The 14,039-nt window shown below is 47.2% G+C and overlaps 1 protein-coding gene across 2 annotated transcripts in view; it reads left to right on the top strand.

Moving 5' to 3' along the window:
- LOC108163224 overlaps nt 1–14,039 on the top strand; it is a 136,905-nt gene that overhangs the window by 85,491 nt on the left and 37,375 nt on the right. For both annotated transcript variants that reach the window (XM_017298381.2, XM_033393043.1), the window contains 4 exons: nt 2,739–3,996; nt 6,807–6,905; nt 7,201–7,327; nt 7,444–7,540. In XM_017298381.2, the coding sequence (XP_017153870.1) occupies nt 2,739–3,996; nt 6,807–6,905; nt 7,201–7,327; nt 7,444–7,540 (1,581 nt within the window). The remainder of the gene's footprint in view (nt 1–2,738; nt 3,997–6,806; nt 6,906–7,200; nt 7,328–7,443; nt 7,541–14,039) is intronic.

Below are 14,039 nucleotides of genomic sequence, written 5' to 3'. Positions count from 1 at the left end.
CCTAGATCCCTCCCTCTATGGCATATTTCGTGGCGATGCAGAAATTTTTGTGTAACTGTAGCAAGAAAGTCGAGGCGGGTAGGAGCTGGTGCCTGCTGCCTGGTCCCTCCTCACGCATATAGACACATAAATTATGGTAAAAAATTGCACAAAATTGCAGCAAAGTAGACGAAAAATTATTATAAAATGTGCATTATGAAATTTAAAACGAGACAAAGAGCCAAAGCATAATTCAAAAAGGGTAAAGCCAAGAGATGAAGGCTAGAAGATGGCTGCAGAAAGGCTGATGAGGAGGAAGAGAGGGGAAGATGAGAAGCTGAACCCAAAGGGAAGAAGGATAGCGGGTTGGGTGGAATCATTAGATACTCTGAAAGAGCTAATATTTGCATGGAAGAACAGAAATATCTTTAAGAATCATATCTTGTCAGGGGCCTGGAATCTATTTGATATTTTTCCGGTTTTTGCTAGAACTCACTCCTTTTTGCCAGGCAGAACTCTTCTTAAAATCATACTACCCTTCATCAAAGAGTATAAATGGCGTACTAGATGACAGAATAAGAGAAAGCTGGGAGTAGAAAAAAAGGAGCAAAAAAAATCTCCATGAAAAAATGGAACTCCTCTAAACTGAAGGGAAAACCCCGGCTAAAAGTCGCATAGAAAAGAAAAACTAAAGCGATATATCAAGCAATTTAATGCTCAAAAACGCAACGAGAGATGCGGTTAACCACGAGTCCTGCTGCTGTCCCCTCCCCCCAACCGCCCAACCGCCCATCCGCCACCATTCAGTGCCACTTGCAACTCTGCCACATAAACATGGCGTCAAATTTGCGGCATAAACGCCAAATAACCATATACTGTTGCATGCTTTTCGGCTGCACTGTGGCCCACAGAATTTATTCCACATATATGTAAGGGGAAGGGGAATGGGAACTTTGCTCCAGTGCGCGTTTAATTAGTGAGTGATTTGCAGTCACAGCAGCTGCAAGAGAGAGAGAGAGGAAAGCTTAAAGGGGATGAATGGAAGAATAGGAGTCGCTGGAGGGGTCGCTGGAGGAGTGCTTTCCTTTGAGCTGAGAGAAGGAGTGGTCTGAGTGGAGGAGCAGTGTCTGGGCTGGCAATTTGCAGGGATATATTTATACTGTTTAAGTTCTCGTTTAATCCTTTGATAAGCATCCAGCTTAAGAACGTTTATTTAAGAGTATAAGGAACTTACGGTTTCGTCTGCCCTTTGAGCCACCTAAACGAATGGACATCAAAGGGCTTTAATCACCGATAGAAAGAGAAGAGAAATGTGCGGGAAGGCTGCAGAGAAAAACAATAAATCTATCAACAAGTACCAACTACATTTCCCTCAAGTTTTCTTCCAGTTTAGGCCGAAATGTGATTTTTAATCGATTCCAGGAGCTAAGAATAAATTTCCAATAATATTTTTAAGGAAAAATCCTGCGATTCAAGGCATGTTTTGACCTATTCCACTTATAAATCATTAATTGGATATCTTTGATCCCATACAAATTACGAAAACAAAAACATTTCAATATAATTAACCTTACCGCTCTCCCCCCTCCCCTGCCAACCGCCAAAATCACAACAGCAACAGCAATGTACAAAATGAGGGGAAAAATAAGAAAAACCGAAATACGAAAACTGTTGAGAAAATTGGCTGGACTTAAAATATGCAGCACACGCCGCCGCTGAATATTTGCATAAATTATTTAGAGCTGGCGACAGGCTGGGCGCAAGAAAAGAATTACCAAATGAAAATATGAAAATTTCAATTTCCACTTAAGCAGCGGACAGACAGGAGGCGGACAGGACATGGACAGGGACATGGACAGGGACATGGACAGGGACATGGCCAGGGACTCAGGGGCTCTGCGACAAGACAGAGTAAATAAAAAATAATCAAGAAGAAAGAACAAAAATGGAGACACAGACAACAACAATAACGTTGGATGGCGTTCCATAAAGCAATCAAAATTCAAAGGAAATTTTTATTAATGGCAATGCAGACGCATAAAAATACACACACACATACAGAGAAAGGAAAGAAAAGTGCCAGGAAAAACCAGGGGTGGGTGGGGGTGTGGTAGAGGCAAATCAATGCAAATGTATTTCCCGTAACTGAAATTCAATTTCAAATCCCAGAGCGTGCTTTTGCGAGATTCCCCTGCTCCTGCGCCTGCTCCTCCTCCTCCAGGAGATGTGGAGTGGTGCTTCGAATGATTATGATGATGTTGATGCCGATGCCGATGCTGACCGTAGCAAATTCAATTAGGGAGACCATGACGATGCGCACTTCGAGGAGAGACCTGGAGTTCCTGCCAAGTGGAAATCGAGAGAAATTTCGGGGGTGGCTAAACCTTTTTCTTGGCCTTTTTTCGCACACGCCCATCATGGGTGAGGGGGGGATGTGTCTGCCTCGGTGTCTATGGTATAATTAAATTTTATGTAGCCAGGGGCCAGGACACAGGACACAGGACACAGCACTTCTTGTGTGACTAGTAAATCGCCTTCTTATGAATATTTTGGGGCAACATTTTACGGGGGGGGCTGGGGCCTTTTCAATGGACTTGGAGTCTGGGAATATTCTGCTTTCTCTCAGTGAACACTCTTTGGGTTTACATCCGCCGGAAGGTGGTCATATCTATTGATTTAATGCGATTTCCCCTTTTGTCAGCAGCCTGAATACTCACTTCCTTTCTCCGTTTCTCTCTCTCTCTTTCTCCCTTCGGCAGTGCGACACGCCCAGCTTGTCGGATGTGGACATCATACCGCCCGTGCCGCCGCCGCCTGCCATGAAGCGCAATGGCAGCATGCGGAGCCTCAGACTCTTGCAACATCTGCAGCAGCAGCAGCAGCAGAATCAGCAGCAGTTGACCTTCTCGGGCAGCCACAACAACAATCTGGCTCAATTGTGCAGCAGCGATCTGTTGCAGGAGTGCACCAAATCCGCACTGGACGAGTGCACGGCCACACTGCTCCAGTGCACCACAACCAGCACCGCCAATCAGAGCAGCAGCAACAGCAACAGCAGCAGTAGTCATTGCAACAACAATAATAATGCGAAGCCAGATATCTGCCACACGCATAGCCACAGTCATGGCCACAATCATAGTCACAATCAGAGCCAGGCCCAGAGCCAGAGTCTGAGCAAGCCGCAGAGCAAACATGCCCCGAACCCGCCATTTGCTGCACACGAGGAGGATGAGATTTTCACGCCCCACTCGAAGAAATCGGATCCGAGTCTGTGCTTCCTGCCACCAGCCACGGCTGCAGCCGGAAACGGAAGTGCTGCCTCGAAATACAACACCATCGGACCGAGCAGCGATTATGCCCGACACCTGGCCCACTACAGTCGCTACCTGCAGAAGCAGCACCACCAGCAGCAGCTGGCCCACTTCCAGCAGCAGCGTTGCCGCTGCTTCTCCCAGTCGCTGCTCAACTTCCCTCAGCAGCAACAGCAGCAGCAGCAGGGGGCCCAGCAGCAGCAGCACACATTGCCACTGCAACAGCAGCCGGCCATCTTTCACACGAGCAGCATGGACTGGACATTGCCAATTAATAGTCGCAGCTTTGGCAATTTGGTCAACATTGAAGGCAGTGCCATCGGCGGTGGCTGCCGAGTGCCGTATCAGAAAATGCCGACACACCAGGGAGCCGGCAGCGGTGGTGCCTTGGCCGCGTCCACCTTCACCATGACATCGTTCGACAGCGACATCGGAATCGGAATCGGACATGGGCTCAAAGAACGCGAGTCGCAGACATCGCTGCACCAGCAGGCACAGCCGCACACCCATCCGCATCCGCATCCGCACTCGCACTCGCATCCGCATCATTATCATGCACACCATGCGGTCGTGGGTGGCTCGGGCTCCGGCTCCGTCACGCCACAAAAGCATCACCAGCTGCACTCGAGCGTCACGAGCATCATGCCATGGAAACACAGACAGTGTCCCAGTCGCGGTTCCTCCAGCTCGGGAACGAATTCATTCCGTAAGTATTCGGGGAGGGATAGTGGGGATTTTAGGGGATTTTAAATGGTGGATTATTATACCCAGTAGCTATCGAGGGAAGAGGGTATATTCGTTGCTGGTAGATGGTATGTGACAGGCAGAAACTCCTTAAATTATTCCATATCTTTCGGCTCTTTATCCGTATAAAGAATTGGAGATTCCTTTATAGTTTTCGAGTTTAATGTATTCCACTCATGTATAGATCTTAAGATATCCGTTTCACCTACGAATTTGCAATGTAAAAAAGTAATAGCTTCCACAATTCAGAGGATATATGTTTCAAATTTCATAGAATCGTTTATAACATATTTGTTTACTTATTTACCAACTTTCATCAAAATTTCTTTATTTTTTCGGCTTTTTTTTAAGCTAGCGAATTTTTGCAGTCGTAATTCCCTTTTTCCCCCCCTTTAAAAGTTTTTTCTCCCATTTCAAAGAGATTTCCTAAAAAGGGAAATCCTCTTGAGTACAAGGCATCTGCCAGTCGCTATAGCACTCCATAGCACTCTTTACTTGTTCTGTAATCCTTACTTCGCGATCTTCAAAACTTTTTCAATCCGAAAATCGCCGTTGCACTTGTGACCTTTTCCCCCGTTCAAATACGCATTCGGAAGAGAGCTTTATGACAATTCTCTGTACAAAGTACATAGCTCTCTCTGTCTCCCTCTCTGTCTCCCTCTCTCTTTCACTATCTCTAATACTGAACTGTTGGGTAGTGCTGGCCAGACATCGACATGGCATTGCACTTAATATTCCGCTACCCGTTTGTGCACCGTGTGGCACGCCCCCTTGGGGGGCAATTCCATTTAGTCGTTAGCCGTTTGATTGCGCTTCGTGTAACATGGCTGCTAAATGTTAAACGTTGCCAATGCCCGCGTGACTTTGGTCTCATCATCAGAGCAGAGGCAGAGGCAGAGGCAGAAGCAGCAACGTTTTCGTTGTCGCTGTCGCTGTCGGTGTCCTCCTCCTCATCAGCATCAGCAGCAGCAGCATCATCATCGTCATCCAGCTACCATCTGATTCCCATCCTCGTCATGTCTCCCTGGCAACTGCAGCAATTCGTTAGCAGTCAAAAACTGCGTAACTGTGGACGATGTCCTGTCCTGTCCCGTCCTGTCCTGTCCCCTTAAATTTATGCAAATCGTTGCAGGAGCCAGCAGGAGCTGGTTCTCCGTCTATGACTATGGCTTTTCCTCGTTAGGTTTGCACTTGCTTATCGGTAATTCACTTTGGACTCACTCGCACAAGTGCCGGCCACTGTAATCAAATGGATACATCGCATCGCTCTCCGCTTTCCACACAGAACCGCTGCTACTCCTCCACATCCTCCTGCTCCTCCTCTGGCCGTGCCCCTGGCTAGTTTTTCGCCTCAGTTGACTTATTTGCTTAGCTTCAGTTTCAGCTGCAGCTGAAGCTCCTGCTCCTGCTCCTTCTGCTCCTCCTGCTGCTGCTCCTGTCTCCCTGTCTTTGTGCCACTTTATCAATCGGTTTTAGTTGCACAATCAAATTTGGTTTGCAATTAGAAATTACTACCAGCTTGTCATTGATATCCACATAAGTGAAATCATATAATGAGATTTGCATTAGTTCCGACGATGGGCTTTGTCTTCCCAAAGGAGGAGGAGGAGGAGGAGCAGAGCCCTCGAACAATGTAATAAGCCCTTCGATCTAATGCCGGTATGTGCTCATTTGTAACTGTATTCAGATTCAGACTCTGATTCAGTCAAGTTGAAGTTTAATAAGAAATAATCTTTAGATCCTACAATGGGTGTCTGTCGCTGTGCGGCATGCAACTTGTGCGTTGCTAAGCCTGCTTAAGAGATGGCATTGAAGACGGATGCAAGGCATTCCATACTCTATATTCTTCTGCTAAAAACTATTGCAGGACCAAGTCCTCTATCTATAAAGCCAGCTATCCCGAGACCCCTGCCTTGGATATATCTTAGTTACTCGACAGTCTTCAGTGGACTGCCTTAGTCTATCAATCAGCAGTTTTATCAAGTACTTTTACCTTCTTCTTGTGTTTCCTGACTACCAGAGCCAATTAAATTCCACCACAAGCCATCTTTAGCCAACCAAAAACCAAAAACCTTTCTTGCATTACAAAGTATCGCCCCAGGCTCCACTCCCCTTTCAAAGCAGCTAATTTCCTCCACATACTCGTACGAGTATGGTCATGCTTGATCGAAGCTTATTTACTGCACTCCAGTCTCCAATCCTTGGAATGCAATTTGAGACCGTCTTGATTCTCTCGTTCTCCCTTTGATTCCCCATTTTGTAAGCCAAAACCAACTCGGCAGCAATTCAATTTTAAACGTTTAACTAACCATATTTCCTTATTATCGTTTCTTTTTTGCTGCTGCTCCTCCGATGATGGGAACACACCGCAACTTGATGTCGATGTTGCCTCTGGTCTTCTTTGCTTTCCTGATGCCCTGCACGACGGTCTTGCAACCATTACGATGGTTGTTGCTGCTCCTGCTGCTATTGTTGCTGTAATCAATGCCACTGTCACGGCAATTTGCACACACACAAAATGCAACACAAACCAACGAACAATGATGATGATGATGACGACGACGACGACGACGACGATGCTACAAACGACTTGGCATTGAACTGCCAATAACAACTACAACAATGGATTGGGATGTGGATGTGGAACTCTTGGTCATCATGAATGCTGATGCCGCCTCCTATGTGTCCCATGGGTCGTATGGCTGCTACTATTCCTCCTGGCGCCTGGCTCCTGGCTCCTCTCTCCTTTCTCCTGTCTCCTACTGTGCTCAGGATTCGATGCAGCCAAGCATTGGCTGGCTGTGAGCTCCATACTCTTGATAATTGGGGCTGCCAGTGTGGCCGTGCCGCTGGCCCTACGTGTGGCAGCAAGTGAGTATCCAAAACCCAGAGAGACAGACAGAGGCAGAGGCAGAGGCGACCCATGGAGACTCTCCATGGACAATAAATCAATTACCATAACGCATACGACACGTTGCCTCGCACACACTATCTTTGAGTCGATTTGCGAGTGCCAGTGCCAGTGCCAGTGCGAGTGCGAGTGTGTGCGAGAGTGGGTGTCCATTGTGCTAATGCGCCTCTAACTTAGTTAGAAGTTGTTGCTGCTGCTGCTGCCGCTCCTGCCAGTAAACCATCTCACATATTCCATCTTTCCATCGCCCTGTAGGTGCACCCTTTGAGGAACGCCTACGCGTGGCCGTTCAGCTGCTGGATCAAGTGCCTTTAATCGATGGCCATAACGATTTACCCTGGAATATCCGCAAGTTCCTGCACAACAAACTCAACGACTTTAAGTGAGTATCCTTCCAATGCCACCCCCTCAGGGACGGAGGAGTCGGGGCAAAAATGCAATTAATTTTTAATACCAATTTGTGTTATTATCCCTGGCCCTGCCCCCATCCATCCACAGTTTTGATGAGGATTTGCGCAATGTAATGCCCTGGGGTCGTAGCCACTGGAGTCACACGGACCTCACGCGACTGAAGAAGGGACGCATATCAGCACAGGTAAGCGAGCGATGGCCAAAGGCTGCCCAGTCACGCCCAGCACTCCACTGACCTCAGACCGCCAACCCCTATCCACTATCCACTCTCACTTGAAATTATTATTGCACGTAACTTAAACTGAACTTGGCAGGTGGCAAGATACCCTAGCTTTTCAGTGGGGTATACTGGTTTTTAGAAGGGTATTGCTCAAATTAACTTAAGGAATTTGATGCAAAACAATCCTTGAAGATGGTCTTGGAAGTGCTTCGAAAACTGAACATTTCGAGACTATCTTTCAATGTCATTCGATGCCACCAAAGAGCATGCCATCTTCACTGCTTCTTCACTCGATTAAGAAAGCTTCCTTAATATTTCATCCGGCTGGCAAGTGGTTGTCCAGGCAACAGGCGACTTTTGCTTTTGAGTCTGCGGAACAAGGCAAGAAAAATATTAATTATGGGCCACTCCAAAGATATGGATGCTCCTCTATCTTCCTGCTGGTGGTCCTGGCCCAGGCCTTGGATGCGGCTGATGGCTAAGACGATGATGAGGTTCTTAATTATTTTTTGCCATGCAACCTGGCATATCCACTCGATGTCCTTATTGATTCGTTCCCGGCTCGATTTCAAAAGAGAGGACGAAATTTTTAAGCTTTCCTTTAAGTGGATCAAATGGAAGCCTCTGATTGGCAGTCATGCCAAATCGTTTAACTAATTGGAAATGGATATTAGACATTGTAATTGACGGGCAGCCAGGCAGCCAGGTAGCCAGGCGGCCAAGGAATTGGAATGTATTGGAAGATTAATGAAGGAAACTGCCCGGAAAATACAGAAACTGGAACGTGGAAAAGTCGGAACGATTAACCAGAGCCAAAGTTCATAAATCAATGGAGGGGGGGGGGAAACCGAAAACCACTTGAATGTTTCAAATTGTCCAGGGAATTTGCCCAGCTTTCCCGTTCGTTTTCCATTTCCCCAGTCGAACCGCAAAGACGATTTTTCACGTTCGCCGCGAAAGAGAAATGGCTGAGGAAAAGCGAAAGGAATGGCGGAGCATTCCAGCCATAATGAGAATTAACTTTTCCAATGCATTTTCCACGTGCCACGCCTCCTGGCCATAAATTCCGCTTGCATTTTTGTTTGCGCTGAATGCTGAGAGAGGGCTAACAGGTAATTGCAGTTGGCCAACTCTCACTCGCAAGTTGCCAGCACTGGCAGCCGCAATTTAAAATCATGCAGCACTCAATTTAATTACGCAACCGAATGGCTCCACAGTCCCGCCTGCTCCCTGCCTGCATGACTCTTGTAATCACAGGAAGAGCAAGTGGCGCATTGCCACATTGCCGCACAGGGGCAGAGCAGAACAGGGCAGGGCAGGGCGACTCTGCCTTCTGCCAGGACCTTTGGTGGCTTTTATGGAGCACTAAATGTGATGCTTATTAAAACTTAACACTTCCAAACAGCCGCGATATGTTCCCAGTTGATGGCGCACCGCGCCAGCCACTCTCCCCCCAGAACCTGCCTCTTGAGACAGGAAACTTGCAGCCACCCCCCGACACCACTTCTGGGCGGTGCAGTGGCAAACTTCTTGATGCTCAGGTTCGATGAGCGTGGCAAGTTATAGAGGCAATTTCTGGTTTCTTCGGTTTGCTAATTGAACTTGTTGACGAGGCGGAGGCTTCCTTCTTCTACTCACTTAACCCTGTCGACAGCCGGCACTCACTGCCGTGTGCAAAATATTGTGCAACTTTCACGGAAGTTAATTGCCACCGAGTGAGGCATGCATGGGGCTTTCGAGTGTGTGTTTCCGGGTGTTTTGGTACCCATTAATTTCAAACACCAACAGAGGTGTGTGTGCCACGAAGAGGTTATCAAGGGTGATTATTAAGATAGGTCCCTGAGAAGTAGGGAGCTACTTTAGTTACAGCAATTGGACCATGAATGAAGGTATTGCTTCTTTAAGAACAGTTTCCATACTCTTGCAGGTATGATATGGTAGCCGCAGGCATAATTAAATCTTAAGACATGTCTTCATAAGTTTTTTGATCCTCGTAAAGGGATAAATGATTCATTCGATACTTATTGGTTCATAGAATAACTGAAAAAGGACTGAAAAAGGCTTAAAAAATGAGTACGGTAAATAGGAAATGTCGGTTATATATACCTACGGCTGTTCTTCTTGGGGCTTGGTTGGTAAATATTACTAGCTTACAAGGTAAAGCCGCTCAAGAGCCGTGTGGATCGTGAGAGACAGCCCAGATAGCAGTAACAGCGCGCTGTAAGCGGAAGCGACCAGAGGCTGTTAATAAAGAGTCAGCAAGGGCTGTAAACGGAGAGTAACCACAGGCTGTAAACGGAGAGCGGTAATTGACTGTTAACGGAGAGAACTAACAGCCTGCTAACAGAGAGCGCCAACAGGCTGTTAACGGAGAGCGGTAACGGACAGCAGTAACCGGCTGTTAACCTGGTATATTAACAGCGCTACTGATCTGTGTGAGCTACTGCCCTGAACAGCAGAAAATGACTACCTCTGTATCCTTTCCACGGTACGCGACGCTTCTATCCCTTAAAGGAAAGCTCTTCATCTCCGGGAGGGACCTCACTAAGCCGCAATCTGCATAGTTTTTATTGCTTTGGCTTAATGTGTTGCACAACTCCGATTCGAGAGGAGAGAAGTTTGCCGACACTCAATGCTCAGCAAACAAGTTAACTCAATAAACTTGGTCTCCACTGAAAACCGGCAACAAAAACGGGCAGGAGAACAACTTGGCAACTAACTAGTTGACAACATGTTTCAACAATTGTTACCCAAAATGCCAAACGTGCAGCGAATGGGCCTTGGAACTGAAGAAAAAAAAGCCAAGAAAAACAGAGACAAAAATGTCGAGAGCCTACCGAGAGGAGTATTCTCTATAGAGTGAGGAAAAAGGAAAGCCGTTTAATAGACAAGCTGGAAAATCACGTAAATACCATAAAGCAGTCGAAATCTTGTAGAATGGCAACATTTTTTAGTCATTCCCCCAGAAGCCAACATCTGTGCCTGAGGAAAGCCCTGGGTTAGACCCTGATGAGCATATCGTAGAGAATGTGGTGGGAGGGGGGGGTCAGTGTGTTCAGGTAGCAGGTAGCAGCAATGTTGGAGCATCATGAAACCCCCAAAAAGTTGGCTACTGTTTTTGGGTCCAGGACACGGAAACGTCGTGTTACGGTTGTCCGGCTGCATGGCTGGCTGCATTCTGCCTTTTCTCTGCCTTTTCGGGGCACGGAACACACATAGCCAGCCTAATGGAAAGTGCACACACACAACACACACACAGTGGGTAGATGCCAAGGACGAAGGAGATGAGGCGGGCAGGCATGGTGTAGGAGTGTAGGAAGCTACAACGAAGGACGGACGGGACGGGACGGAACGAACAGCGACTGGCACAGAGCGGATGTGACCGCAACGAACAGTCGTCGACGAGAACGGGAACGAGAACGAGAACGACGACGTTTCTGGCTGTAATCTGGGCCAGGACATGCAGGACACGGCGGACATGGCTGCATGTCCCCTGTGATACCCTTCCAAAGGGGGCTGTTCAGAAGTTAAAATGTGTTCATAATTAGCTTTAAAAATGGAAGAACCTTAAAATGGAAGTTTCCTTAAAAAGGATTCTTTGATAACTTTTCCAAAAGTGTTCCAAAAGAGTATTTCCCCATTCGACTCGAGCCTACTTTTCCTGCCGCCTTTTGTTGCACTGCTGCAATGCTTATCTTGTTGCAACGTTGGCTTGAAATTTATATTTACTTTTAAAAAGTATTTAGTGTTGGGTTAGACAACAGACACAAGAGCGGAAGTACCCGTTGAACCCCCAGCAGGGGCCCAGGGACACGGACACGGACAGGGACAGGGACAGGGCCGGTCCCAGGTTTTTGTCGGTTTGTCTCTTGTGTAAATGATTTTGGTTTGGGGGATTTGCTCGGGCTTGTGTATTTGCCTCCTGCTGCCTAGCTGTTGGTGGCTGGCCAAGGTGTTGCACTTGCGGCTTTGGCCCAGGGTCCAGTCGCCACAAGCTGCTGGCATTTCCCCTTTCATAATAATTATGGTATGCATTCATTTGCGGGCAGCAGAAGGGACAAGGCAGGCAGCAGCCAGCAAACAACGCCGCAAGGCAATCAAATCCCAAGGTTTCCTCCGAAGGGAAAACACAGTACATTTTAAATTCCCAGCAAACACATTCAAGGCATTCAACTGACACCGAAATACCAGGAGTTCTACGCTCGGGAATGCTGATGAAATGGCATTGCATTTGATGTATTTTATTCGGATACATTTTAATTAAATGGAATGCTTGAGGCAACAATGTAGTTATTCCAGGGCTTTGTAAAATAATTAATTATTATAAAACATTTATTGCGGTGAAGCCGTTCTTCAAGGCTGAATGTTATCTCTGACGAGGCAAAACTTAAAGTCTGAAAAGAACTTGAGTCGCTTTAAGCAGTCCTTGAATTTAAATACTGGATATATATTATTTATATGTGCAGCATAAATCTGCTCAAGGCTCTGGGCAGCCGCAGGCCCCAGCTGCTGCTGCAGTCTCTTTAATAAATGAATGTCGGAGCGGCAAGAACGACAACAGTTACATTAGCCACAAGGTTGCACAAATAACCGCAGACACACACACGGAACACACAGAACAAACACATTCACACGTGCCAGCCATTGCCAACAAATCACGCATATAGCCAAGGAAAACACCGTATAGCCACAACCCGCAGCACCCCAGCACCCCATCACCGCAGCGTCCCTACATGTTGCCTCCTACAACACCTGAAGCATTCACAATTAACTGGAAGCCCCCAAATGTTGTCCTTGAGGGAAATGCTCCTCCCGTTGTTGCCGCCGCCAAACAACTTTAAATATTAATATGCTTTGGGCGGCGGAGCAGGCGGAGGAGGCGGAGGAGGCGGAGGAGGAGTAAAACAAGGATGCACAGGACCAGCAGAATGTTAATGGTGATGGCAACACGCCCTGGAAGATGCCTCATCATCATGCTCCTGATGATGCGGATACCACAGGGCGACGCCATTGAGACGTTGACAACACTTTGGCGACAATGATAATGACGTCGACGACGATGGTACTACCCATATAGTATACAGGTGGGCGTGGCATGTGGCTAATGGCCAAGTGCCAGGACTTAAACACACTTGAAGAGGCCTTTGAAAGCAAACACACAAAAGGCAGCCACTCCTGATGGGTCTCTCGGTCCCCGTCTCCATCTCCGTCACTCCTGCTTTTCTCTGCTGGAATACAAACAAAGGTACTTTGCCATTGTAAAGTCATACGAGCCTGCGAGGCTGCAAGGATACAAGGATGGGATAACACACACACACAGGGCCAACCATCAACAGGTGCCGCAGGAGAATTGCCATAAATGAAATATTTTCCTCCCCCAGAGCCAGTGCCAGGGCCTGAGCCTCGAAAGAATGCAGCCTCGAATTGGCAAGAGCTGAACAAAGCACAGAGGCACAACACACTGAAAATACACCGAGAAAATTCAAGGAAAATACAACGAAAATACAAGGAAAATTCTGCAAAACACAATCATCGCTTCAAAAACCAGTGGCTTGGGGCTTAGAAAATTGCTCATACGACGCGTTACCTGTTGCCTGTCTTTCAGTCGGTGCTTCCTCCTCTGCCTCCTCCTCCTCGCTCAATCAAATGCCAGACGGACATTCAGACAACTCATCTCCAAGCCCCCACCGCACTCGACCGCTTTTAATGTCTGCAAAAATGTTTTAAGAGGCTTTTCCCCGGCTCTCGCGGAAAAATTAAACAAAACGAACCACCAAAAAAAAGGGCCGGAGAAATGCAAAGTACGCGTCAAAATAACGCCAACAAAGCTCCCAAAAAAAAGCAAGCGAGAGGTTTTTTTCCTGGCCATTCCCTTAGTTCTCCTCTGTCTGGCTCTAAGAGTCCGCTGTCTGCGGTAATGTCGAAGTGTCGGGGCATTTACCTTATCTGCCTGGCAAAATGTTCAGAGAGCAATGCCACACAAAACGAAAAAAGAATACGTTTACTGCAAATTGCTTTATTTCGGGGCGGGGACTGTTTTTTTTTTTCCTGTGAAGCGAAAGAGTTGTGCTGTGCTCTAATCGATAAGGGAGTCGCAGATACGGAGGCGGGAATGTACTTGTACCTAAATAGGTGTTGAGAATGGTGGTACGGGTATCTAAATGGTAGGGAAAAGGGAAACAGAAAACTGGAATGTATCTAATGAACTAATGAATGTGTTTGCTCATTTGCACATTGCTCTTTATTCAGAGGAACAGCTGTTATGGGACAACCGCGCTGTTAGCACCCGAGGTTAACAGCCTGTTCTCGCGAGCTCGCGCTGTTATCACGATCCACACGATCCCCACGGCTCTTGGAAGGCTTTAGCTTGCAACCGAGAACCCACACAATGCTAGTTACGTTCCCACCCATGCTTCAACCGGTCACCACCCGCATTTCCTATGTCCGACGGTGATTTCGAACT

The sequence above is a fragment of the Drosophila miranda genome, chromosome 4, assembly GCF_003369915.1.
Source record: "Drosophila miranda strain MSH22 chromosome 4, D.miranda_PacBio2.1, whole genome shotgun sequence".
NCBI lineage: Eukaryota > Metazoa > Arthropoda > Insecta > Diptera > Drosophilidae > Drosophila > Drosophila miranda.
Note: the sequence above shows the minus strand (reverse complement) of the source record. Positions and strands in the feature narration are given on the sequence as shown.